Source organism: Nesoenas mayeri (assembly GCF_963082525.1).
Source record: "Nesoenas mayeri genome assembly, chromosome: 5".
In the NCBI taxonomy this organism is placed as follows: Eukaryota; Metazoa; Chordata; class Aves; order Columbiformes; family Columbidae; genus Nesoenas; species Nesoenas mayeri.
This window is the reverse complement of record NC_137548.1, coordinates 25,476,816-25,502,642: the sequence shown is the minus strand read 5'-3', so window position 1 is coordinate 25,502,642 and position 25,827 is coordinate 25,476,816. Positions and strand designations below refer to the sequence as shown.

General features: G+C 55.8%; 2 protein-coding genes across 2 annotated transcripts; one reads left to right on the top strand and one right to left on the bottom strand.

Moving 5' to 3' along the window:
• Positions 1 to 3,114: 3,114 nt before the first annotated feature.
• Positions 3,115 to 8,366, bottom strand: PGF (placental growth factor; the record flags this gene model as incomplete). Its single annotated transcript, XM_080345577.1, has 7 exons — positions 3,115 to 3,136; positions 3,862 to 3,924; positions 4,015 to 4,044; positions 5,717 to 5,793; positions 7,218 to 7,414; positions 8,089 to 8,128; positions 8,301 to 8,366. The coding sequence occupies 7 exons, from the start codon at positions 8,364 to 8,366 to the stop codon at positions 3,115 to 3,117; spliced, it is 495 nt and encodes a 164-aa protein (XP_080201703.1).
• Positions 8,367 to 18,726: 10,360 nt separating this feature from the next.
• Positions 18,727 to 25,613, top strand: EIF2B2 (eukaryotic translation initiation factor 2B subunit beta). Its single transcript, XM_080345495.1, has 8 exons — positions 18,727 to 18,899; positions 19,492 to 19,612; positions 20,163 to 20,311; positions 21,063 to 21,226; positions 21,512 to 21,607; positions 22,281 to 22,418; positions 23,083 to 23,149; positions 24,057 to 25,613. The coding sequence occupies exons 1-8, from the start codon at positions 18,737 to 18,739 to the stop codon at positions 24,212 to 24,214; spliced, it is 1,056 nt and encodes a 351-aa protein (XP_080201621.1). The 5' UTR covers positions 18,727 to 18,736; the 3' UTR covers positions 24,215 to 25,613.
• The last annotated feature ends 214 nt before the right edge of the window (positions 25,614 to 25,827 follow it).

Below are 25,827 nucleotides of genomic sequence, written 5' to 3'. Positions count from 1 at the left end.
CCTGCTCTGCAGTGCTTGGGGGACATGGGGTGTGCAGATGTAGCTGACCTTGTCCGGGTGCTCGTGGAACATGTTTTCTGTGGCCAGGGGGAGCTGATAGGAGCTACTGGTGTAAGCCTCCAAAAAACGCACAACTGGGAGCAACACAGTGCAGCGACAGGCAGACAGTGGCTGGTCCCTTTGGGAGGGACTGTGGGTGGTGGCTGTGAGCCCAGAGGCCAGGAGCCCTGACCATCATGTCACTGTTGGGTGCAATGTCCTGCTGGAAGTCCTTGCCACCTTGGGATGATGAGGGTCCTGGAGATGTCCCCTCTGGCAGCAACATGCAGGGACAGGAGAGGGAGCCAGTCCTCCCCTGGGTGCATAATGCCTGCAGCAGCCCTGGGAGTGTCAGGGAGCTGCTAGTGCTTATCAGGTTCACCTCACCCATGAAGCCTCAGTGAAACACCCCCTGGAGCTGGAGGGAGCCCCAACACCTAGAGATGCATCTCCCGAATCTCCTGTGCTGGTGGTACCTCCCTCTGCTCCCGCCCTGTCCCAGCTGATCCTCTTGCCACTGCCACAGCAGCACAGCCACATCCCTCCCAGGCACCCACGTCCTTGCCCTCCACCCTGACACCCACTGCTATGGGAGGAGCAGGAGATGAGGCTGCACACAGCACCCAGGGGACTCAAGCAATGCAGGGGGAGAAGTGACATAGCAAGGCAGACACCCAGCCCTGCCAGCTCCAGGCAGAGCTGCCTGAAACCTCTCAGTGCTGAGCAGCAGCCAAAGAGGAAACAACAAACACCAGACACTGTTAGAAAAAGCTGCTGGGCAGGAGTCTGAATTTTTTTTTTAACCCTAATCCCCACTCTTGACAGACTTATTTTTATTAGTTAACATCATTTTCTTTATGTAACTTCCTTTTTAAAGGTTTAATACTACTACGGTGAAACTTTTACTGTTAAAAACAATACAGAAACCATCACATATGTCCCTTGAATGCTGCACACACTTCTTCTTAGCCTCAAAGCTCAACCAGCCAGGCTGAACTGGCACATGGGAATGGGGAGAGCCTGTACAGACCAGGACAGGCCACCGGAGCCAGGATTCCACATGGCCCACACAAACCTTGAGCAGTGTGGGAAGGGGAGCAATGAGGCAGCCAAGGAGGAGCTTCATGGGCCATTTTTGAGGCAGAGCCCACATAGGCTGTGCCCCAGGACACTGTGGATGCCAGAAGAGGAAATGGGCTCCAAAAGGTATGCCAGCAAGCTTCTGAAAAATATACCCAGCTGCATGGGTGAAACTCATCCCATCCATGCCATGCTATGTGGCAGCAGCATGGAGGTTCACATCACTTCAACACCCACCACCAGCTTTCCCTGCAAGAATAGCACTGCCACAGGACCTGCCATGTCCCCATATCCTTGTGCCAGCTCCAGGAGAAACCAGCATTACATCTCTGAGGGAGCCTGCCCTGACTACAGGCTGCCATGTCGGATGTGGGAAAGAGCTGCCTTGGACCCCAACACCTGCTACATTAGGGTCCACTCTTATCCCTCATTGCAGGATAATCCACAGATCACCTCATTTGACAGTAGCATTGAAGGCTTTGCACATCTTGCCCCCCAGCCCTTCGCTTGAAGCTTTCAATATCCCTTGGTTTTGTTTTAACCCCACGCCAGGGATGCCACACAAACATGTTGGTGCCCAACTCACCCTTAGGGCTTGCAGCTGTGTGCACTGATCCAGGATCCAGCTTGCATGGAGCACCCAGGGATGCATTTGGCAGCTAGACCCAGCCCCTCTGCAGCAGCAGCAGCAGCAAAAGGGGAGAGGAAGAGCCACAGAGGCACTGCTTAAGGCATACAGAAACAAGGGCTGTGGCTGCCGCAGACCCAGGCACAGACCTGGCTGACTGGGGAAAGTGGGAAACAGCAGCACTCACAGCCACCTCAGTGAGGGCCACCAGCCCCCTACACACCCCAGGGTGTTCCCAGTGAGAGATGAGGCCCCCAGGCCAGCCTGCCCCCACACCAGGGGAACAAGCCTGGGTGGGGCATTTCTTGGGTAGGAAAGCCCATGGTCAGCCTGCCCCCCACTGCTATAACCTCACATCAGCCCAGCCAGTGGGAAGGAAAGCCACAGGGCAGTGAGCCAGACATTTGGACTGGAGTGAGAACAGTATGGGGATGAGGAACAGCCCCACGACATGGTGTGGAAGAGAAGGGCAGTCACCTCAAGACTATCTCAGTACCCACCTGAACTCCAGCACAAGAGTAGACCTCAGGCCAGGGAGCAGCTTTATCCTGACCTGCCGGTTGCTGATGTCCAGCATCACACCAATAGCAGCTTCTTGTGTGCTGTGGGAGTTCATGCTGGGGACAAGCCCTGGGCCACCACAGGATTGCCCTCCTCCAACCTTGGTGGGTGTCCATGGGGAAGAGCCCTGCCTGAAGCTGCTGGAAAGCAGACAGGAGTGCTCACACTGCCAGATCCTGTGTCTGACCACCAGATTTTATTGAGCAGGGCAAGGCTGGGATGTGGCTGTGAGTACATGAGGAGCCCTGGCAAACCCAATTCCCTCCCTTTCCCCACCAGGAAGGCTTCCCAGACAAGCTCCCTGGCACCCAGCTGGGCTGCCCCATGCCAAGGCTAGGAGAGATGCAGCCCTGCAGCTTTGCCAGCCCCAGGTTTTCTTCCTCCCCAGCTGCAGGGCACTGGTAGGACAGAGCAGTTTTGTAGCTGCAGTCCTAAAAGCCATCACAGCTCAACCACACATCGTGCTGTCCCCAGCCAGCTTCAGCAGCACATCCACCAGCTCCACTCTTCATTGCCTCCAGGATACCCTGGAACACTAATACGCTGCTTGATCTCCCCATCTTCAGCCCCAGGCCTCATCATAGGTCCTTTTGTCCTGCTGCCAACGGTGCAGATGGGGCAAGTAAGTCCTTGGTTCCAGGCTGTGTTGCCATCAGGCCCAAGCAAGAGTCCAGTCGTCTCATCCCTGCCAGAGTCCTGCTCCCTGACACTGCTTGAAGGGGCACAGCTCCGCAGGTCCCCCACGCTGGGGGAAAGAGCTGGCTCAAACCCAGGCAGCAGGAGTGAGGCCAGGTGCAGAGCGGAGGCTACCTGCGTGGTGTGCCACATCTGCAAAGAGAGCACAGCTGGGGTGAGTGCTGCCAGCATTGGGGGAGACAGCAGGACCCATAGGCTCACAGCTCTGCCCCAGGTCCCCCTCTCCCTGTGCTCAGCCTCTCTGGCAACAAGCTGGCAGCCTCTTCATGGGGATGAAAAAGGGTGATGGGGCTGTAGGTGCTGGCTGAGCCCTGAGCAACAAGCTACAGACAAAATGGAAATACGCACTAGGAAAGTGCCAGCCACAGGCTTTGTACCTAGAGTGTCTGCAGCAACAGTCCAGCCCATGCTGTTACCGCAAGCAGTGTGAGAGTCAGCTAAATGTGAGGGAAAGGGTAGAGTAACCCAAACAACAACCAGTCAAGGACTGCAGGAAGGACACAGTTGGCAGCAAGATGAGGCTGAAACTGGAAGTTCATGGATCCAGGAAAGCCAGCGTGGTCTGTGATGGCAATAGAGCTACACATCATCACATCACCCAGCCCATCCATCCCCACCTGGGTGGGACTGGCCAGCTTGAGCAACTGAGCCTGGAGATTGCCAAGCACTTACTGAGCCTTTCGTAAAAGGCTCCTTTTCCCCACAGCCACCCACTGTCTTCTCTGTCCTGTTTTCTCCTGTGTCTGCTCTGCACAAACCCCTCACTGCTCAGCAAGGACCCAAAGGCTTAACAAAGCTGCTCATCCCAAAGAAACTAACCCAGAAGACACCACTCATACCTGCCCCTGTTCACTTACAGTTCACAGTCTTTACGTCTCTTCTTGTCTTGTTTTCTCTTACCTCGGCCCTTGGACCTCCTCCTTCAAAAGGAAAGTACCACATGAGAGGCTGATGTGTGGGAGATGAGACCCACAACCCCAGCCAGTAACGCCGTCCCTGATGGTGCTTACCTTCCCAACCTCATCAGGTCCTGCCGGGGCCTGTGGGGTGGGAAAAGGACAGAGTGAAGTGGCTACTTGGGCAATGCTGCCTGCTGAGCCGCTGGAGGTGGTTTATCGAGATGCTCCAGTGTGCAGCACAATCTACCTGTTTATGCTTAATTCATGCTTAAAACAGACCCAATATGACTTCTCTCCACATCATTGTCAATTCCTCATCCAGGAGCTGACTGTAGTAGGCAGGGAGAAGGCAGAGACAGCAAAGGGGAAGGGAATAGTTGGCTTCGGTGACTCCTCTGGGGATGTGACATTTTGCCCACAAGGCCAGGAAGCACAGGTCCAGTTTCAGCTGCTCTCAGTGACAGCATGCACAGCTCAGCTGATTAAACAGGATGCAACGTCCCGAGTAACGTGGGATTTGCTGAAAAGTCTCAGTAGTGGTTCTCATACAACAGCCAAGACATACTTGGCTTAGGCATCCCCTATAAGGGCCAAAGCCAGGACATCCACCATGCCTATGCTAAACTTCAAAGAGCAGCAAGGTAAAGCCAAAAGGTGCTGCAGCAGCAAGAAGTTGACATATATTCAAAGGCAGCCTGCACAAGTGTTCACAGGAGATCCCCTGGGAGTTACCCTAGGTAGGGAAACCATAATAGGCTCAGGAAATTCCCTGCACGGAAAATAGCTGGAAGCAGGGAAGGAAATAACACATGTGCTTCTTCCTACTCCCTCTTCTGCATCCACTGACAGATGCTGCAGAGGTGGCTCAGAGCTGGACGGGTCTTGGGTCTGCTCCAGCACAGCCGCTCTTACAACTGGAGGGGAATACCAACCCGGGGATCCTCAGGTTCTTTCTTCTTCCAGGCAAGGATCACATCTAACAGCTGCCCAGCAGGACACTCATTCCAGAGTTTTCACAATACTAAATTGCCCTGGGGTCACGATGGAGAGTGAACACTCATGCAGGCAGTGCTGGAGAGGCTCTGCAGTGGGGACCAGCAGTGGACAGCACCAAAGCTGCTCCCTGTTCCCACAGCTCCGCAGCCCCCAGGCAGAGGCCCTGTCCTGCCCAAGCTCACACTGCTTCTGGGGGCAGTGAGCATCCCAAGGGATTAACTTAGTGCCAGGAGTCTGTGGCAGGTTGCTGCTGTGTATCCATCCTGGGTCAGCACTACCTATCTATGCCAACCTGGCGCTGCGCATTTCAAGCTTCCATTTGTCAGCTTGGGCATAAAGCCCCAGTGCCCAGCCCTGGATGGGGCGGCCTCCCTGGAACAGAGGCTCAAGGTCCAGCCCTTCGGCTGTCTCTCCGGCCAGGTATGGCAAGCCATGGAGTTCCGGGCTGCATGCTGTCCCAGATGAAACACTGACCTTGTGGCCACTAGGCTGGTGTGCCAAGGCAGCCACAGGGACGGGAGTACAGACATCCCTGCTCACAGAGCCACAGCAGCTCCAGCCCTGCAGAGAGCACAAGGTACCTGACCACACAACACTGTGCACCCCTGTTGCTGTGGGGAGCAGGCTGCAAGGACATGGTGCAGCCTGCTGCTGAGCAAGGGAAGCACCAGCAGACCCCCATGAAGAGACAGTCTAGTGGGGTCCCAGCACAGCCAGGGTTCCCCCAGGGCATCTTTGTCCCACATGCAGTGCGAGCTGACAGGGTTGCTCTTGCTGGAGGGGCAGAGGGGTACAAACCAAGTACAGGGGTCCCTACCTGCACTCACACTGCTTGTGCTCAGTGAACGCCATCTCCACATAGGGTGCCTCCCCGTTTGGCTTTATCTTCAGGAGCTGAAAGAGGAGCAAAGGTTACTTCCCGGCCAGCGGGGGCTGGAAGGGCTCCCGCGGCGCTGCCTTGCCACCCCAGCCGCTCGGGCAGACGCGTGCCTAACCTGTTCCTTGGAACCTCCTCCTCCTCCATATGCAGGCAGCACTGGCCAGGCTGAGCTGTCCTGGCAGCTCGGGAGGCTCTGCTAATGCCAACCTGTGTCTTCAGGGCTGTAGCTTAAGTCCTGTGGTCTTGGGATTCCCCAGCCTTAGAGGAGATTTTTCTGTCCCTGCCTTTGTGGACAGCTTTCACATATTTGATCACTTTGTGTATCTCCCTCCTCTGTTGGAAATATCCCCCTAGTCATGTTTTCCAGGCCTTTCCAGTTGCTGCTGTCTCCTCCTGGCCCCTATTCCCACAGCACTGAGCCTGGAGTCAGCACCTCAGTGCCTCCCCAGCCTGGGCTGCAGGATTTGCCCTGTCGTGTCAGTCCACAGCTCAGAGTTCGAGTTGGATATTCAGACGCTTCATGGGGTATGTTCATAATTATTGTGATCCAAACTAGTCCCCACAGAAGTGCCTGGTATTGCCACCGCACGTACGGCAGCAGGATCCTCCCATGGAGGGAGATCTGTATTTGGGGACATGCCTCCCGTTCACATCAGGCTCTCGCTCCACCTCAGCTAAGACTTTGTGCAGACTCTCACCCTGCCTTCCAACATGCTTTCAATCCCCAAAGGACCAAAATCATTGGCGATTGATTATAGGTACTCTCTAGTCTGTCACCCGGAGTAAAGCAGAGTTTTTCCACTCCCTGCAGCAGCAGCAGTTGATCTCTGGCAGCACAGTGCAAGGGCTGTGGTGTGAGGACAACGGGAAAGAGCCAACCGGCAGCTTGTTCACAGCCTGGAATCTCCCACCCCACTTCGCAGAGCTCCCTCAGTGTGGGCTGGAAACGCAGCTGACACAGCCCTTCGTGCCCACCATGCCCCCAGCACACATTCACTGGCAGCACCACTGCAGCCACCTCCTAGCACACTAGAGCCTCGCTTCTCCCTGCAGTTCAGGGGTAGCGCCTGCTTTGCCCTGACAGACAGAGTCATGAGCAAGTGGGACACCCCTTGCCCCACTGCAGGACAGGGAAGGTCTGGAAAGGCAATGGCAGTCAGCAAGATGGATCGCACAGAAAGGAGAGGGTGGAGAAGTAGGGAGCAATGCCAGTACTATCAGAGGTGTCACCTGGCTTCAGTGACAAGCCCAAAGAGCAAGCAAAGGGACCCTCCCGGCTTGGCATGCATTTGAGCAGTTGTGAGCAAGCCCCTTCCCCTGTTATCCATGCTGCTATAATGCCTGGAGGATGTGAAGCTGTAAGTTCACCCTCCTGGCACTTGGCAAGGAGCCCAACACCTCCTTGGCGCAGCCACAGCCCCACAGCGGCACTGCTTACCTGCATGGTGACCGTGCTTGTTTCCACGGGGACACAGCGGAGACCCTCGTCCCCACAGCAGCCCCCACAGCGCTGCAGGGAGACGCAGGAGGGTCTGAAAATGTACTCCACCTCGTTGGGGAACTCAGTAATGACATCCACCAGCTGCTCCAGAGGCCGGCAGAAACTACGATTCCAGATCTCCCGAAAGGTTAGGACTGCAATAGACCAGGGTGAGGGGCTATAAGAAGGCACTCCGGAGAGGCCGAGCTCAGCCGACCCATTGCCGGGCAGGTGCGGCACCCTCAGTGGGGTCCTGCATCCATCACGGGGGCACAGGGATGAAGAGGACCCCCTTGTGGCCCCCTAAGTCCATCAGTCACCACCTCCACTCCGTTGGGCTCTTTCTCCACCAGCCCTCCAGTTCTGTCTCCTGCTCAGGCACCGCGCTTCCTCTCCGCAACCCGCCGCGGCGGAGCTCCCCCGTCTCGCCCGCCCTCCCTCGGAGGGCGCAGAAGCCCAGCCCCGCAGCGCAGCAGACAACCGTGCCCTCGGGTTTCCCAGCGCGGAGAGCAGAGGGGAGCCGAAGCGGAGTGTTCCTGCCCGGGACCCTGCATCCCGGCACCAGAGGAGCATCAAGCCCAGTGCAGGGCTGCGCTCCGCTCCGACCCGCGGCGGTGCCCGATGCCGCAAGCACCCGAGGTGGGCTGGGTAGAACAGGCTGCTCCGAGCCCCAGCAGAGCTCCCCACTGTCCCATCGGGCATCGCCGCGGGGCTCCGGGAGTATAACGGCCCCGGGGGGTATTGAGTCCCCTCGCCCCTGCGCGCAGCTCTCCCTGGGCTGCCGCCCCCTCCCAGCCGCGGCACCGGCGGCCGCCCGCTGCCAACTCACCGGGCGGCTCCGCGCTGGCAGTCCCCCGCGCCTCCGGAGCCTGCAGGGAGGGAAAGGCGGGCGCTGGTGCGGGTGGCATGGGGGGACCCCCCGCCGTGCCCCCACCAAGTACAGGGACGAGCTGCCCCGGCGGCCACCGCCACCCCAGGCAGCGGCATCGGCGAGACCGTGCTGCCTCTGCTCCGACCCCGCTCCCGCCCATCGGCTCTCACCGGGGCGGGCGGTGCCCCCAGCGCCCCGGCCACCAGCAGCCGCAGGAAGGCGCCGACCAGCAGCATCGCCGCTCCCGCCGCTTCGGCTTTCACTCAGCGCCGCCGCTACCGCCCGGCCGCCCCCGGCATGCCGCCCCGCCGCCGGGCCACCGGCCCCGCCGTGCCGCTGCCGCCGCCGCCGGGCCATGAGAGCGCGCCCCGCTCCGCCGCCCTATTTCACCGCCGCCGCCCCGCCCCCGCCCGCCCCGGCCTCGCCGCGGGGCGGGAGCAGGTGCCCGGCCCCGGCGGCCGCGGGGACGCAGCCAGTGCCTCCGGGCGCCGCGGAGACCCCGCCTCCAGCTCCCCGCACCGGCAACGGCCGTTTCCCCATCGAGCTGCCCCGGGGCTTCTAGGAACTTCTGCTCGGTGCAGACCCGGGGGGTGGAACGCACCGGGGCTGTGGCGGGGCTTCTCGGCTCGCTGGGCTTCCCTGGCTCCTGTCCACTTCTCGCAGGATCGGTGCATGCTGCCCCATGCCCGTCCGGCTGCCCTGTGCCCACCCAGCTGCCCTGTGCCCCCCCAGCAGCCCCTTTCCCACCCATCCATCCCATTTCCATGCTGTTTCCCTGTCCCCACTTTGGCACCTCACGCATGTCCACCCACCCTGTTCCCCCTGAGCAGCCCCACGCCTGCCCAGCCAGCCCCTGCCGTCAGAGCCCTGGCAGGGGGTTTCCAGCCCTCTCGACCCCAGAGTTGCCATCCCGGTCGTGTCGGCCGTGGGGGGTCCCTCCAGCTTGGGAGGGACGGGCACATGGAGGTTCCCTGCAGCAGGTCTGGGGCCAAACCCTGCTGCCAAGGACAAACCTAAAGGAGCTCTGTGGCCTTTTCTGTTCTATTTTTAAGCTGCAGCGGTCAGAGAAGATGGAGCTATGGGAGAGGGGAATGGAAGTGATGCCAGCAGGCAACACGATCCTCTGTGGGATGCAGGCCCCAGGGAAATAACGGGCGGTGTGTCCCTGCCAGAATTCACGTTTCTGTCCTCCTGGGAGAGCAGGGAGGCTGCCCCAGGGCTTCCCTGCCCACCTCTGTGTGAGGTCCATCCCTGTGGCATGAGGATGCCAGTGGCTTCTCCCAAGCCTCATGGGGTCTGTCCCCAGGGAATTTGGAACACATCAGCTCCCTGTCCCCAGCCTCACCAGACCATGCAGGTGGCAGAAGCTCAAGTGCTGGTGGGAGCTGAACTCTGCCTGGAGCTTCTAGGCACTGGTACCACTGAAAGTTTGAGAAAGCTGCTGGAGTGGGGCCTGTCAAATTAGCGGGGAGATGCTGCAGAGATAAGTGCACAGAAAAATCCCTGCCCTGCCAGGGGGGCCGGGTGCACTGCAGTTCATCAGTCAGCAGCCGTACAGCACGGCAGCTGCCAGGGACTGCTGTGGTGATGTTTGGTGCCTGTTCACACTCTCACTCCTGGCTAGGAAGCAAGGAACAGGTAACATCCGTACTGCAATGGCTGGAGTATGTCTGTGCTCTTCCTCTGACACCCCGAGGTCACCCCTGGGCCAAAGGAACACCCCCACCTCCCCAGGGATGAGATTTGGGGCAAAGGAATAATTTCCTCTCACCAGAGAGCCCAGATCAGAGGCTGCCCTGAGCAGCAGCTGCTGCCAACTCACTGGACAGGCAGAATCCTGTTATTGCAAAGACAGTGACCACACAGGGCCTCACGCTTGTCCTTGCAGGAAGGTCCCTCGAGGCCACCTCTCAGACACAAAGCCAGTCTCTGGCGCTGGAGCAAAGGGCTCTCCCTCAGGAGCCGTGTGGCTGGGGAGTCCAGCCCTTAATTGCCGAGTGCAATCCTGTTCCTGGTCTGAAGTTATTTCCTCAGAGGCCTTGGGCAGAGTTTACATTCCTGGGATGAGCATCCCCATTCTAGGCAGCACGGAACAGAGGCAGTAGCAGAGAAAAAACATTTGGACACTGGTAACCTGCGACCAGCAACATCCTCCAGCAAATGGGAGAAACATCCAGCTGGCTGGGGCCATGGCCACTTGCTTTCCCCTCTGCCATCCTCCTTCCCTGGGGTCCAGGGAGCTGAGTTTACTCTTCCCCAGCTGCAGGACAGAGCTGAAGGTCGATGCTATAAATGCAACAGCATGACCCTCAGGCTGCCTCCCACCAGGCTCTGGGGAGCCGAGCTACGCACTTTGGGAACAAGGGACAGAGGAAGCTCAAGAGACCATCCAGGGACATCAGGCAAATAGACATTTCCTTAATGGGTAGATGCCTCCCCCGCAGTGAGCCCAATGCGGTGGCCGTGGGCTGAGAGTATTGCCTCAAATCTGCTGCCACCTGCCTGTGTCACCTCCCTGCCCCAGTGGCAGCACTGGGGAGCGAGGTGGGTGGGGAATGATGTCGTTGTGGCAGGTGAGCCCTGGCAGTCAAGTGGGGACGGGCAGTCCCAGCACACAGCTGCAAGCACACCGTGGTGCAGCCCTGCCAGGGAACGGCTCACCTCCCTGCCTCTTACTCATGGGTGAGGAGCAAGAACTCGGGATGCCCACGAGCACTGATGGAGCCCGGCACAGGCAGCCGCTCTCCCTAGCGAAACCTCACCATGCTCACTACAGGTGAGCTCCCTCTAAGTCCCCTTTTCCTTGACAGCCCCATTTGAGCATCAAAATCAACTCACAGGCATATTTTCCCCTACAAAATCCCACTTTTAGTGTCTTAGATGAAAATAGCCCAACAAAAACTCATCCCTGCGTTACTCTTAAGCTGACTGTACCCAAGACACTCTGCGTCACCCCCAAAGCCCTTGGAGGACACCTCTGAAATCCTCAGGGCATTATTTTTGCACTGCTGCCATTGAGGACACTGGAGTCAGTCAGGTCAGGGCTGGAGCCTTCCGCTGGGGAAAGTGCCAAACACCATGCCCCAGCACCAGGCACAGCCACCTCCTGAGGCTGCTGCTGCTGCTGCTGCTGCTGAGTGGGCAAGAGTCCCCCTCACAGCTACCTGCACTGTGACAGGACTTGCAACGTCAAAGCAGCATGAAGATGTAAGGCGCTGGGCTACTCGTCTGCCCTTCATCCCAGAGTGCCCATGTTTCACTGCTGGTGTTCCATCCGATTGCATTCCCCAACCCTGTGATCCATCTCTTAGACTCTCCCAAGCTCCCCTATCAGTAAACATGAAGGACTGGATTCATAACTAATGCTGAGATAAACCAGCTCAATGTTCTGCAGGTTGGGTCTCCACAGTGGAGGTGGAAGGCGAAAGGCAGAGGTTGCAGACTGGCTGCTTGGAGCTGCATGTACCTGGATGTGAGAGAGTGGGAACGGGGATGGACATGGTCTGGCTGGGGGTCCCTCAGCACCAGCCTCTCCACACCAGGAAACCCAGGCCTGTGCGCCAGGAGATCGCCACTGATTTCTTCCAGGAAACACAGGGAGTTCCAGTGCCTTTTCAGGAAAGCAGGGTGGTACCAGTGACCCTGGATGGTCAGCATGGCTCCTCAAGGAAACAACCTGCAAGCAACCTCCTGGGGCACCTGGGCCCCATTGGACTGCCCAGAGTCATGTGGCAGTGGCTCCAGTGCTGAGGGATGCCAGCAGCAGCTAGACACGAAGAAGAGATTTTTTACAATGAGGGTGGTAAAACACTGGCACAAGTTGCCCAGAGAGGTGGCAGATGCCCCATCCCTGGAAACATTCAAGGCCAGGCTGGACATGGATCTGAGCAACCTGATCTTGTTGAAGATGCCCCTGCTCATTGCATGGGGGTTGGAGTAAATGAGCTTTGAAGGTCCCTTCCAACCCAAACTTTTCTATAATTCTATGACCCCTCACTCCTGGCGGCTGCTTCCCGTGGTGTCAGTGCCTCCTCCCAGCCCAGGTGCGCAGGGGGATGTGTTTGCCGAGGGGGAGGCTGACAATAGGGGGAAATGGGCCGTACCGTGCACCCCGATGGTGGCGGCTCACGGCCCCGGCTGCCCGCAGCAGGCGGAAGCGCCGGCCTTAGTCAGCCCCGGCTGCACGTGGCAGGAACTCTGCTGTTTGTTTTGGTTCCTCGGGGGAGGTCTGGGCTCCCTGGGGACCCGCGGCTGAAACCACAGGCACCTGACAGCCCGGTCCCATGCCTGGGGAGAGTGGGGTCTGTCCTCACAACATCACAGCAGCTGTGGGTACAGGCGCTGGGGCCAGCCCAGGTCAGACACAAGTTTTGGAAGGGCACAGGAGCGCACTAGGGCTGAGAGTGTTCAAGGTAGGAGCCCCAGGTGAGGGAACAGCTTAAATCCCTGACAGGGGCCAGGGACCATGCCACTGAGGAGAATGTCCCTGAGACTGATGGACCCAAGCCCTGGGAAGCCAGGGCTCTCAGGCAGGCAGTGCTCCACAAACACATCAGGGATGGCAGACCCAGCACTGCTTAGCTTAATGCTTTGCCTTTCAGTGCCAGCCTCATTTAACACCAAAGCTGAGCCCAAGGCAGGGGACAAGGTCACCTTCCCACCAGGGCAAAGCCACAGGCAGGCAGCAAAGTGATGCTGGCAGCAGATGGGAGGGTTAATGACGACCAGACGTCCTCCAGCCCAGCTGCTGGTTGGCTGTGCCTCGTGGGGAGGTGAGAGAGAGCTCACACCACCATGAGCAGCACTTGGTGGCCAGGAAGCCCCATGCAGCAGGGACCAGCCAGGCCATAGATGTTTGGAGGAAAGCACAACACTGGAGCAGGGCAAGGCACCAGGGAGCCAAACCACAGCCCCAAGCCTACGTGGGTGCCTACAGGTAAGTGTTGCATCAGCAGCCTCCACTGCGTGTGCAGCAACGGTGCCAAAACAGCCCCTTGCACACAAGGTGCCAAGAGTCTGTAGTGAGGAGATGCAGCTCCCATGGCACGGCTCACCTTGCTCAGCCCGAGCTCCTCTCCTGAAGCCCTGGGTGGGAGCAAAGCCACGAAACACCAGAAAATCTGCAGGGATTTCCCCCCAGCAGCTGCAGAGTACTGCACTTGTGAAAGCCAAAACAGACTGCAACCAGAACAAGACTGGTGCAGCAGCGTGTGCATGACCCCCACCACCACCAGCAGACATGAAACACCCCAGGCCTGTACAGGGCAGGAGGGATGGGATATGGCAGCCCTGGGAGGGACAGGAATATCCTAGCAGGAGCGGAGCAGCCCCTCTCTCCAGGAAAGAGAGGGAGGTTACTTCTCCACTAGACAACCAAGCATATTCTGCACATCTATTGTTTCATCTCCTTTGAGAAAAGGGCAGTGAGCATTGAACAGAGAAGAGAGTCGCACAGACACAAATCGCCCACTGCTCTGCCGCTGCTCCTCACCTCCCAGCTCTCCCGGCCCAGTCAGCTGGTGGGCAGGGGCTGCCAGGCACTTTTCTCCTCTGCCAAACTCGAACCCAATCCACACCCAGCCCAGAGCTTCTGGCGTCTTATCATGTGGATGCAGTTCTCCTGCTTTTAGCTGTCATAATATTGACACAAAGCAAAATAATAGTGATGGCGAGACTCTGCCTGGCTCTGGAAGGCAAACAGGCGAGGAGACGGGGAGCAGCAGGCTCCACTATTGTGCAGGATGAGGCAGCAGCCTGGGCTGCTTCCAAGCTCTGCTCCCCGGCATCCCGCCTGCTGATAAGGGAGGACATGGGATGCAGGAGGAGGGGGGATGCAGGCTCTGCAGCTTGCTCTCCCAGTCGAGAAGCGAACGTGTGTATCGGCAGGGCTTCGTCCCAGAGGCTTTCCCAGAACGTGGGCGGAGGAGTGGCTCATCTCTCCCCTTCCCTGAAACCTGGCAGCTGCTGAATAGCTGCCATCACCCGCAGCAAACAATGAGCAAAATGAGCCCAGGGCCAGCTGCAGCACCGGGAGCGGAGGAACTGCAGGGAGCTGGCCGGTGACCAGGAAGCAGCCCAGACTGCTGGTGTCATGGACCCCTCGGTGACCACAAAGCAGCTGATCTGCGCTTTGTCTCATCCCGAGAGCCCAGCTTCCTGCAGCAGCGCCAGGTTTGCTCGGGGGCTTCTCCAAAGCCAGCCTGGAGGGATGGGCCCCTGGCATCTCCTCGTCCCTGGCCCAGCCAGCCTGCAGCATGCCCTCTGAGCAGGACAGAGCCACAGCCAACACCTGCACGGTGCCACCGAGATTCCTGAGCTGCTTGTGCCTTTGGTAGCACCAAGCAAAGCCTCTGCCAGGTATCAAGGCCCAGCACACCACTAGCAATGCTGTTGCCAGCACATCCCACCCAGACTCACATTGCGCTCCCTCGTCCCTCACTAGGGTTTGTTTTCCTACATGACATGCAGCAACTTCCCACACTTCCCTCATCTCTTCCTGATCAGCCTGGCCTCTGAACTGGGTGCCTCCAGCTGCCTGCAGCCCGCACGGAGATCTGGGGAACCACCATGGGTGAACAAGCTGACGAGTGAAGCTCCACATCCAGGGGAGGCATTTGGAGGCCAGCTTCCCAGGCCTCTCCTGGGGGCTGGGAAGGGCAAGGAGAGCCCAGGCTGGGCAGCTTTTGCAACAAGCCCTAGAAAAACCCTCCTGCTTCTCAGCCTCGGTCTCTATTTTTAAGGCTCCAAAAAGGAAGGGGTGCAATGTCAAACTTGCTGGCTGGATAGAACCACCTACTCATTTCCCACAGGGATTACAGACTCCATCAGCACCACAAGGGTCTGGCTATGGGCTCAGCCTGCCCGCGGGTGCTGCGTTGACGTGAGGATGAGCCAGCAGCCATTTTCCAGGTAGAGAAAGGCACACGTACACATGGGCTGCTGAGCAAGGAGCTGCATCAAATCCTTCGCCAACCTGAGGCGCTGAGTCCATCCTGTTACTCCCCAGAGCAAGCCCTGCCTGTTTCTCTGTGGCTGCCCACGCAGTTAGAGCAGCCACACTTTCCCGAGGATGGCTAGTTTAGGGGACAGCTGTTATTATACCAGGGTCATCAGCAAAAACCAGAACACGTGCCCTGGTACCTGCAGCGTCAGCTGTGAATTTCAAGCATGCTAAAACTGCTGATGACTCAGGCAGTGTGTGTGTGCACCTCCCACAGAGCTGAGCTTTCCAGCTACTCATGTACCTGCTTTTGATCACGGGCTGTTTGTTTGGGTTTTTTGCCTTCTTTCACTGGAAGCTCAAGTTTTAAATGTGCATTCAGCACTCGGTTCCATTCTTTGCACTTACAAAGTGATCTACTTTCTTACTTTCTCCCCAGTAGCACACTGGTTTGGGGACCCTCACCCCTTCAGCAGATTCACTCCTACCTCCTTACAGCTGTGCCTCCACATCTGTGGCTGTGAGAGCTTCAGGCCTCTGTTTTTGTCTCAAGCCTTTGAGCATGGACTTTCCAAAGAGCAATCACATCACACTGACGATACCTTTTGTGCATCTTTTTCCTTAGACTGTGCTCCGTGTTCCACCCACTCCCACACACCATGCCATCCTTAACTCGGTCACTCATGCTCAGTGAGCAGCTCAGGCACCCAGCGATGACCCCACCCTGCTTCCTCCCATGTCACCTATCCCATCTCTGCAGTCCGCACTGTGCTGACAGCCTGCCCTGCTCCTGCTGGGCTGCGGCTCCACTGGCTCTCGCCTGCTGGCTCCTTCTCCCCGCCTGCCTGAGCGCGAGCAGCTCACTTGGCTTACGCGGGTGCTGCAGACGAGTCCAATTACTAGAGTTCAGCAAACTCTGATTCCCTTCCCTGGCATTTCATCCAGCCCACTTATCCGCCGAGAGTTCCTAATCCAAACAGCCTCCCAGCACAGGATGTTCCAGTGCTCCCAAACTCTATCCAGCCTGTCCAGCCTTCTCCTCCCTCACATGAGCGCTTGAGGGATGACATCCAGCCCCCTGGGATGCAGAATTCACTGGGTGGAGGGGACGCAGTGCCTTCAGCAGCCATCCCTGACGGTACAGAGCAGGATGCTGTCCTGGGCTGGCTGTCAGCTCTCTGAGATGAGACAGATTTCAGCTCTTCTGCAGGCCCAGAGAAGGCGCTGCCTCCCTCGCCCAGCCAGCTCATCCCCTGCTCAGCTCTTTGGCCCACAGCAGCAGCACAGTCTGCAGTCCTGTCAGCCTCCTCGCTGCCCCACGCACCAGCTGGGAAGTCACAGCAGCCAACTGCGCCAAGGGACCTGGAAGTACCTGGGAGGTGAAGGGAAGGAGGGTGTTCTGTGCAGCTGGCAGTTGCCTGTGGCCACAGCAGGAGAGGGTCCCAGCAGCTGTAGCCCACCAGGTGAATCTCCTTCCAGCTGTCCAGGGATGCACACACGTACCCCTCACATTGCCTTAGCCACGGTAGCTAGCACAGCCTGCAAGGCAATGGGATTTTAGCTGAGTACACCAGGACACCAACATGTGCCCCCCAGCTGCCTTCCCCACTTGCCCCCCACTTCCCACCCTCCCCTGACTGCCACTCTCACTCCTCTCTCCTTTTCCATCCTCCTCTGAGCAGCCGGAGCCCAGGGTTTGTCTCAGCTCTCCAGAGAGCTGCAGGTTCTGGCTCAGCTCAGCTACACGGGGCTAGCAGCTCCCAAAAATCCCCATTCAGAGGCTTTCATTCATGAAATACAAGGCAGCAGACCAGGCACAGGACTCTGCCCCTGAGGGACATGGGACTGCTGGCCACCTTTGGGCAGCTGCAGCAGCAGTGCCCAGTGGAAAGCGCTGTAGGGAACAGGGCAGGAACAACATGAGCAGGGAAAACCTCTGCAGTCTGGCAAGAGGCTGAGAAGAAACTGCCCTGCAATAGTTATTGGGACTAGAGCAGGGAATGTAAACAGCCCGGCATCTACACGGAGGTCGTAACCTCAGAGTCCATTTTTCCTTCCTCTTCTCCTCCTGCCTAATCTCCAAGAGCTGCTCTGTTTACTAGCAAGATAAATAAACAAACAAAGGAAAGCTTCGAAGCAAAGGTTATTTTTTTTTTGGCCAATTCACTGCGTGCCCCAGTCCCAGGATGCACGTGTGGGAGCGGCCTCTGCACTCCATGGCAGCTGGCACACAGCAACACGCAGGGGCTCCCTGAGGCAGGAAGCCGACCTGCCTGCGGCGTAGCTTCATGGAGGGGCTAAACCAGACCTTGCTCCAGGGAGACTCTCAAAGCTGGGGAGACAGAAAGAGAAGGCAACAGGGAACAAGGATGTGCCTGGTCAGCACAGTGGGGTGCAGCACAACCGAGCCTACAGCAGGGCAAACCCTGGTACCCTCTACTGACCCTCTCCAGGGGCAAAGGATGAGACAAGCTCATTAAGAAGGGAAACTCTAACTTCCAGCCAGGGCAGCAGCACCCCCAAGCACATCCGAGCAAATCCAGACACATGGCCTTTCACCAGGCATTCAAGGGATGTGGTGAGCTTCCTTCCCCAGACTGGCAGGCACTCTGGCTTCAGGCACATGGGGGCACTTGGGGAAGCAGCAGCAGGAGAGAGGTGTGGAAGGACTCTTGGACCAGCCCAGGCACTGGGTGACAAACCACCTGTGATACATCCTCAAGACCCTGCGCACCAGCTGTTGGCATCTTGCTGGGGACCCAGCAGTCCCTGGACGGCAGCTGGCTGTAGAGAACCAGACAAGCACAAAAATGATGCGATGAGCACCCTGGGCCCTACAGGCCACTGCAGGAAGCACCCGCCAAATGCTGCCAGCATAAACCCGTTTGCTTTGATTTCCTAATCTAAAACAACAGGACACAGAACAGAGCCACAGCGTAATGTAACACCGCAAGTTACGCCACTGCTCCTGCCTGGCCCCTGGACACAGAGCTCAGGAACCAGACACAAAGGAGCTACATTCCTGCCTTATCCAGGGCTGGTTCTGGCTCTGCCAGCAAGAACAATTGGACTGCCAGGAACTGCGCCTTTCCCACCCCATTTGCTTTGGCTCTTTGTGCCTGGAACACCGCATGGTCCAAAGTAAATCCCTGCACATGGGCTCTCCCTGCGCTCGGCACAGGCCCGACTCGCTCCCTCCCTCCGGCCCTTCCCGACGCCGCCCGCTCCGTTCGCTTCCAGAGCGGCGGCTACGGCGGCCCGGCCGGCACATCCCCCCGAGCGGTGCCTCAGGGGCACTTCCCCGAGCGGGCTGCCCGCGCCTCCCGGCTCCCACGCCCCGGCGGCTCGGTGCCCCGGCGGCTCGGCGCCCCGGCAGCCCGCCCCCGGCACCGCCACCCGCGGGCCCTCCGGCCCAGCCCGCCGCCGTCCCACAGGCCCGCGAGCGGGGTCAGGGGTCACCGCCTGGCTCCCTCCCGGGCTAGGAGAGAGCCGCACCCTCCACTCCCGTGAGCCGCAGCCCACCCGCCGGTCGCACTTCTCATTGGTTGCGCCGCCGCCGGGGGTGGGAACACTATGGCAGCCTTCGCCAATGGAAAGGCGGGACGGCGGAAGTGGGAGCGGCGCGCGCACCCGCGAAGCCCCGCGGGCCCGGAGTGCACCGCCGCCATGCCGGGCGCTGCCGAGCGCGGCTCCGACCTGTCCGAGCAGATCGAGGCCTTCGTGGCGCGGCTGCGGGGCGGCGGGGAGCGGCCGCGCTCCGAGGACACGGCGCGGCAGACTCTGTCGCTGTTGCGGAAGATCGTCGGGCACGGGCGATGGAGCCGGGCCGGTGAGGGCCGGGCGGCGGGGGCAGGGCCCGCGGAGGCAGCGGGCGGACGCAGCGCTTCTCCCGGGAGCCAGGCGGCCGGGGGAGCTGCGAGAGGGCAGTGGCGCCTAGAGGCCATCCGGCCGTGCTCCTGCCGTGCTCCTGCCGGGCCCGGTGCTCCGGTGGCGGCGGGAGCAGCGGGGCCGGGCCAGCTGGAGCCTTGCCTGCAGCTGTCGGCGCGTCTGGGTTCCCGGTGCTCGTCGTGCTGCCGTCAGCCCTTTAAAGTGCTGCGCTCACCGGTGTCACGGCGGGAGGGGCTGCGCGATGTCCTCTGCGGCGCGTCAGGCCGAGCGCCGGCCGGCCCAGCCGCAACTGGTTTCTGCTGCCACTGAAACGCTTGCGGCCTTCTTTAAGTTTCGAGTTTGCGTTGCATCCAGATCCTTATAGAACCAGCTGCTGTGCGATGGCGTCCTGCTCACATGTCTGACCTTCTCACCAGTGCCGCGTTACTGGTGCCAGAGCCTCTGGCCCCGCGCTGCTGGGGGGTGGATGCGCTGGGTGATGCTTGCGGGGGCTCTCTCTGGGCAGCTGTGACCAAGGCCCTACCCGCTTTCAGGGGAGCTCATGGAGCTGATCCGAACAGAGGGCCAGAGGATGACGGCAGCCCAGCCGTCTGAGACAACAGTGGGCAACATGGTGCGGCGAGTGCTGAAGATCATTCGGGAGGAGTATGGCAGGTGATGCTCCCCTCTCTTGCTATCCATACCCCTCCTAGGAGCCCAGAACAGCCCACCCATGCAGTGTGTTCTGCTGCTTCTGTGAGACCCGTTTAGTTTCCATCACCCCCTTTCTCTGCCTCTCCTACACAAGGATTCAGCAAGTTTAGCATCAAGGGAAACCTGTTGTTTTCAGCATAGCTGATGACATTTCCTCTAGTGAAATTCCCCTTGGTGTATGTGATGTGGGTGCGTGACAACAGTCTGTGCCCTGACCTCAGGCTGTTCTGTCCTTGTGTTCCCAGAAGGGTCCATCCTGCTAGAGCAGTAGCCTTGAGCCTGCTCCTCATCTGTGGGCCACAGCATTTGCACACAACTTAGGAAGGTGCTTCTTGGCAGAGCTCCGGGTGTCTTTCTGCCAGAGACAGCTAGGGAAGCTCTGTGGCGTGCCGTGCCTCTTGCATGTGGTTTCCTTCTTCTCTGTTCAGTGTGCTGCACTGTGGGGACACTACTCAGCCTGGCTGTGCCCCTGCGCTCTCTCCCGAGGCTGAAGGGCTGCTTCTTTCTGCAGGCTTCACGGGCGCAGTGAGGAGAGCGACCAGCAAGAATCCCTGCACAAACTCCTGACTTCTGGAGGACTGAGCGAGGATTTCAGCACCCATTATCCTCCCCTCAGAGCTAATGTTATTGAAGCTATTAATGAGCTGCTGATAGAACTAGGTACAGATGGGTCTGAACTGCCCCATGACTGGGGCTACTTATGGGATGGGACTTATGCTTCCTCTTCCTCTTAGGCAGAAAGAAAACAGGAAGGATGTGGGAAGTTTAATTTGAAGGAATCAAAGTTTTTCTCCTCCCAGGGCTTAGTTCAAGTCCTCTTAGGCTTATGGGGAGATGGGTGGAACATGATGGAGGGAACAGTATGGGGGGCTTTTGGCCTGTCATATTGGTCTTCTAGGAAGTTATGAGTTGAGCCCTCTGAAGAAGATTATCAAAAGTATGCCAAGGTTGGACTTCATCCCTGTGCGTGTATGACCCAACTCTCATAACAAAGTACTGTTACATGTTTTTCTGCAGTCTTGTGACATATGAGATATCCAACTCTTCTTCTGAAGCCCAGGTTGCCCTGCCTCTCCTTTTCACCTGGTTCTAGTGCTGTTGAACTGTAAAACCTTTGAATTTCCGTCACTAGTTGTTGTGTGGGCATGGTGGTTATCTGGAGTAGTGCTGACACAATTTGTTCCCCTCATGATGGAGTTTTCAATACAGCTATTTCTATGAGCAGCTAGGGGGCATAGGGCATTCAAGGGCCAGCTTCTTGGTCCCTCTCCACTGGTAAAAAGAATGGGGAGAAAAGCCGCTTCTGGTCTGTCAGTGCTCATAGCATCGCTTTAGTTAAAATGATCTTGTTGGAGGGCAGCCCTCGCAGCACAAGTGTTGCTTTTACACCCACAGCTTCCTTCTGTTACAGAGGGCACCACGGATAACATCGCTATGCAGGCGCTGGAGCACATCCATTCCAACGAGGTGATCATGACCATTGGCTACTCGCGCACTGTGGAGGCCTTCCTGAAGGAAGCTGCCCGCAAGCGCAAGTTCCAGGTCATTGTGGCGGAGTGTGCACCATTCTGCCAGGTAAGGCCCAGCCTGGCTGTCTTCTCCAGGTACTGCATTGTCCCATGCGTCCTTGCTGAATGCTTTTCTCTGAGAGCAAGCTGAACATCACAGAAGCTCCTCTGCAGTGAAGAGATTGAAGACAGCTCGTTGTCCTATCCCTTGTCCTTCAGTCAGAGGGCTGTATTTGTGCTCTATCACTTGGGGTTTTTGTGGTTCACACAAGAACTGGGTGCTAATGTCTCTAAGCAGCTGCAGTCCCCGAGCTATGTCCCAGGCGACCAAATGGTTTCTCCCTCTTTTTAGGGTCATGAAATGGCTGTTCGTCTGTCTAAAGAGAACATTGAAACTACTGTCATGAGTGATGCAGCTATTTTTGCTGTCATGTCTCGAGTCAACAAGGTAAGGAGGGGCTCCAATGGACGAGGGAGTTAATGGCAGGTTTGGAACTTTAGGCCTTCCAAACCAGCTGCAGATCCCAGCAGCGATGGATGCGTTTCTTTACTGAAGACTCAAAATTGTAATGGCCCCTATTTACAACTGGGGTGGATATTCAGTGTGGAACCCCAAGTCAGTACAATGACTAACTGCATGGTTTTTCTGCCTTAGTGGCTAACAGGCAGAACAGTTACAAGAAACAAAGACAGCAAAGCCTCAGAGGTTTAAATATGTGGTTTTTTAAAGAAGATGGAACAAAATTCAGCATTTCCAAAGGGGAGAAACTCTCCCTGTGTGGAACACAAGATAGGTTGCCTACTTTGCAGGCTTGTAGAACAACAGGGAACGCAGCCCCGTTTCTGCATGGTGTTCCCTGCAGTAAAATGTACATGTGTCCTCTGAAGTTCTCTGTGCTGGTCTTACCATGCTGGAGTCATGCTCTTGTTAGTGAGGAACGTCTGCATGCAGAGCCAGTGCCATATAAAACAGATGAGGCATCCAGCTGCCCTATGACTCCAGCCTTTGGCTGGCTCTTCTGACAGACTCCTCCAGCTTGTCTGGCAGGATCGGAACCAGGAAGTGCTCCTTCCCCACTTTGCTGTGGAACATTCTATCTAATGCTGATCTGCCTTTTAAGGTCATCATTGGTACAAAGACAATCCTGGCCAACGGCGCCCTGATTGCTGTGAGCGGGACTCACACTCTGGCACTGGCGGCTAAACACCACTCCACTCCGCTCATCGTGTGTGCCCCCATGTTCAAGCTTTCACCGCAGGTAAGTGCAGCAGCTCTTTGGGACCGCACCTGCACTATGTAGAGATGAGGTGTGATTTTTATGCTTATGGAAGCTGTGGGTGGAGAGCACTGGCTGTCCCAAGGTGAGGCTGGTAAATGAGCCACCTCCCCCATCCAGCGCTCTTGCTTCAGGTAGGAGATCCTCACCCAGATCTGCCACAGCTGCAGATCTCCTTGAAGCAACCTCCTCTGCCACCTGTGCTGATTACGCAGTGCATTGGGTATAAGGATGTAGACTACCTACCAGAGACTGACATCACCTTACTTTTTGTAATTTATACCTTTAGTGTTCAAAGACTCTCTGTACTGACAGAGGAGGTAGGTGGAGATGCTTCAAACTTTCTTACACTCAGTACTTTTTTGGTATTGTCAGATGAAGTTGCAGACTGAGGACGTCACTGCTCCAGTTCCCTAGGCTTTGTACAAGGGCAGCCAGGTCATAGAAGGCTCTAAACACTGAGGAAAAACCTTGCACCTGTAGATGTTACAGAAGTTCTAGGCATAAGCACTATTTTAAATAGATGTAGTGTCATCTGGCAAGTCTTCCTCTGCTTTAGCTTCCTTCCAGCACCCAGGATCTGTTTTCACTAGGATAATGAGGCAGTCTCTTTTTTCCTAACCTTCCTATACTCTTTCTTATTCAGTTCCCTAATGAAGAAGATTCATTCCACAAGTTTGTGTCACCACAGGAAGTGCTGCCGTTCACAGAAGGTACTGGTTCTTCTTTATACAGGCTAGTCAAGCTGGTTCAGGCTATAATTTTAAAATGTTTTTAAATAGCTCACGTAAAATTTAAACATAAGACTGTCCTGTAACCAGACAGAAAATCCTTTTCTATTGTCTTAAGCAGAAAAAAGTGCCAGGAACAATCCTGTTTTGTGTGTAACTTTTTTTACAGAAAGTACAGAAAAATTATTTCATTTGAACACTATCTTTGCATTTCTGCTCTGAAATAGTCAGTGTTTTATTATAGGATTGTGATAATGGTTCCAGGCAGGTGGTGGTTTCCTCTGGGACAAAGCAGATGCCCAGCGCCAAGGGCAGCTTCCTTTCCCTCCTACAAGTCACATTAACTTCTTGAAACTTTGTTATGTGATCCATTTGCTGAAACCCAATCTCTCTGCAATAGGCTTCCCACTCAAGCACCATCTTTAGAAAGGTGTCAGCCCACGTATTAAAGTCTCTTTCAAAGCCCTGTTCCTATGTGATGAACTTTTGAAATGAAGAGATGAAGTTCAGTGCAGGTTTTTGGTTTTGGCCTTCTGAGATTTTGTTGAGATAATAACCTTGGCAGCATCAGGATTCTTGCATTCTAATTACATGTTGGCAGCTTTTATGACAACTAGTAAAACTCCACCAGAGGAAATGTGGGGTTACTATTGGTAAAAACTACCAAAAGAGAGTTCTGCCACTCATCCAGGATTGCTGTGTATCTGTAATTCAACGACATCAGTGAGGAAGATGGATGTCCCAATAAAGGATTCAGGATGTCCCTATACCGACTTTAGGGTGGTATGTGTGTAGACAGTTTCTTTAAGGGGCTCAGGAAGACATGCAGAAGGCTAAATTTAGTTTATTTGGGTTGCTTTGTCTAATATTGCTGCTGTTCACTTTACAGGGGAGATCCTGGCCAAGATCAATGTTCACTGCCCAGTGTTTGACTACGTACCCCCAGAGCTCATTACTCTCTTCATTTCTAACATTGGGGGTAATGCGCCTTCCTACATCTACCGCCTCATGAGTGAGCTCTACCATCCAGATGACTACGAGCTCTAACGCCACGAAGCACATCACTCTCCAGACTTTTCTTTCTCTGTAGAAAGATGAAACAGCTAATTGAAGTGTACATTGCAAAGATGGGTTGCTGTGGGGAACTGGCTCAGCAGAATGTCTTTCCCACCCAAAAACAACTGACGGCAGAGCTCTTGTATGGGTATTGATCACTGTGCTGCGTTATGTGGAGCTGCTCACCCACTTTGATTTTGAAACAGCAAGGATTCTGGAAGAGCTAAGCTGTTACTTCAAGGTGTGCTGCAATAAAGGCTGTTTACAGTGATCTCACTGTTAAGCACATTTTCCATATACAGTTAATTTAAATCTTCAGCAGGAGTTTAACCAGTGTAGGGAGTTGCCTGCACCTATGATGCAGTAGCAGGCTTTAAGGTGTGCTTTCCTATATGAACATGAGAGAAAGCCATTTGCAACTGTCTTCAAAATGGATTTTTTTTGGTACAATGTTCTGACAATTTTTGGCAAGTTACTGAAATACAAACAAGCTTTCTCTACAGTGCTGGAATGGAAATTCCATTCTGGATGAAAGGCAGACCTTCAGAAGTCCCATCAGCTAGCTTGTCCACATCCCTGTCCAAAAGAGCTCAAGCTCTTGCTTCACTTAATGTAGTCTGAGGGTATTTCGTCTCCTAGACTACTTGCGTGACTTCGATTAGTCTGCTTAGGTGGACATCTTGTCTCATTTGGAAAGTTTTTCATTTTTGTGAGGGGCAGCATGGAATGTCTTAGAAATATAAGGCTCTTGCAGGTCAGTCAGATCATTTTTCCTTAGTCCATTTTGCCAATGTATGGCAACACACTACACCATGGTTAAGGCACCAAATGAGAGTAGTTTCCACTGCTTGTTTTGCTTTTGATTCAGCAGATGTTAATTTCTAGCTGATTGGTTTTGAGTTGGATGTCTGTGATTAAATGGTTATGTCTTTTTTTTTTTTTTTTTACTCTTCTGAAATAAACTCGACTCCTTTATCTTAGGCTGAGATACAAAATAGAACTGGAACCTGTAAAAAAGTCTGCCTGTTGTAAAAAATGCTTTGGGTTATTTAGTTATTTCTCTGGAGGTGAGTTTTCGTACCCTGAAAATATGGGGCTGTGCTAGGATTTGAAAATCTCACTCGAGCATGCAAACTGCAGAGAGCTGGAGAAAACTGATGGGCATGTCATTCATTACATAGTTAAATAAAAAGCATGGGTTTTTATGCTAAGTTGGCCTATGTATACATTATGAAGCTGGTCAGTCCTCATTCCATCTACTACCATAAGCTCAAAGAAAGAGTTTAGTGTTTATTAATAAATATATCCCCATCTTTAAAGCACTATAAAATACATGTCTCCTCTCTATTATGCAGTATCATGCTCTGCCTGCAGAGAAAAAGTGGTTTGGTAACTGAGTGGCTACAATTTCTTGCCTCTGACAGTCAAGCACCGACTTAAATCCCAGGCTCGCAATATAATTCCTTAATGTTGAAGACGCTTCTCCAGGCTACAAGGTGAGGTCCTGCTGCCATGTTCTTCTGGCTGGATTCTGCTCCTTGGGTCAATACTTGGAGCAGAACTTCAGTGACCGCACTGGCTCAGAAACTTGGCTCCACACAAGG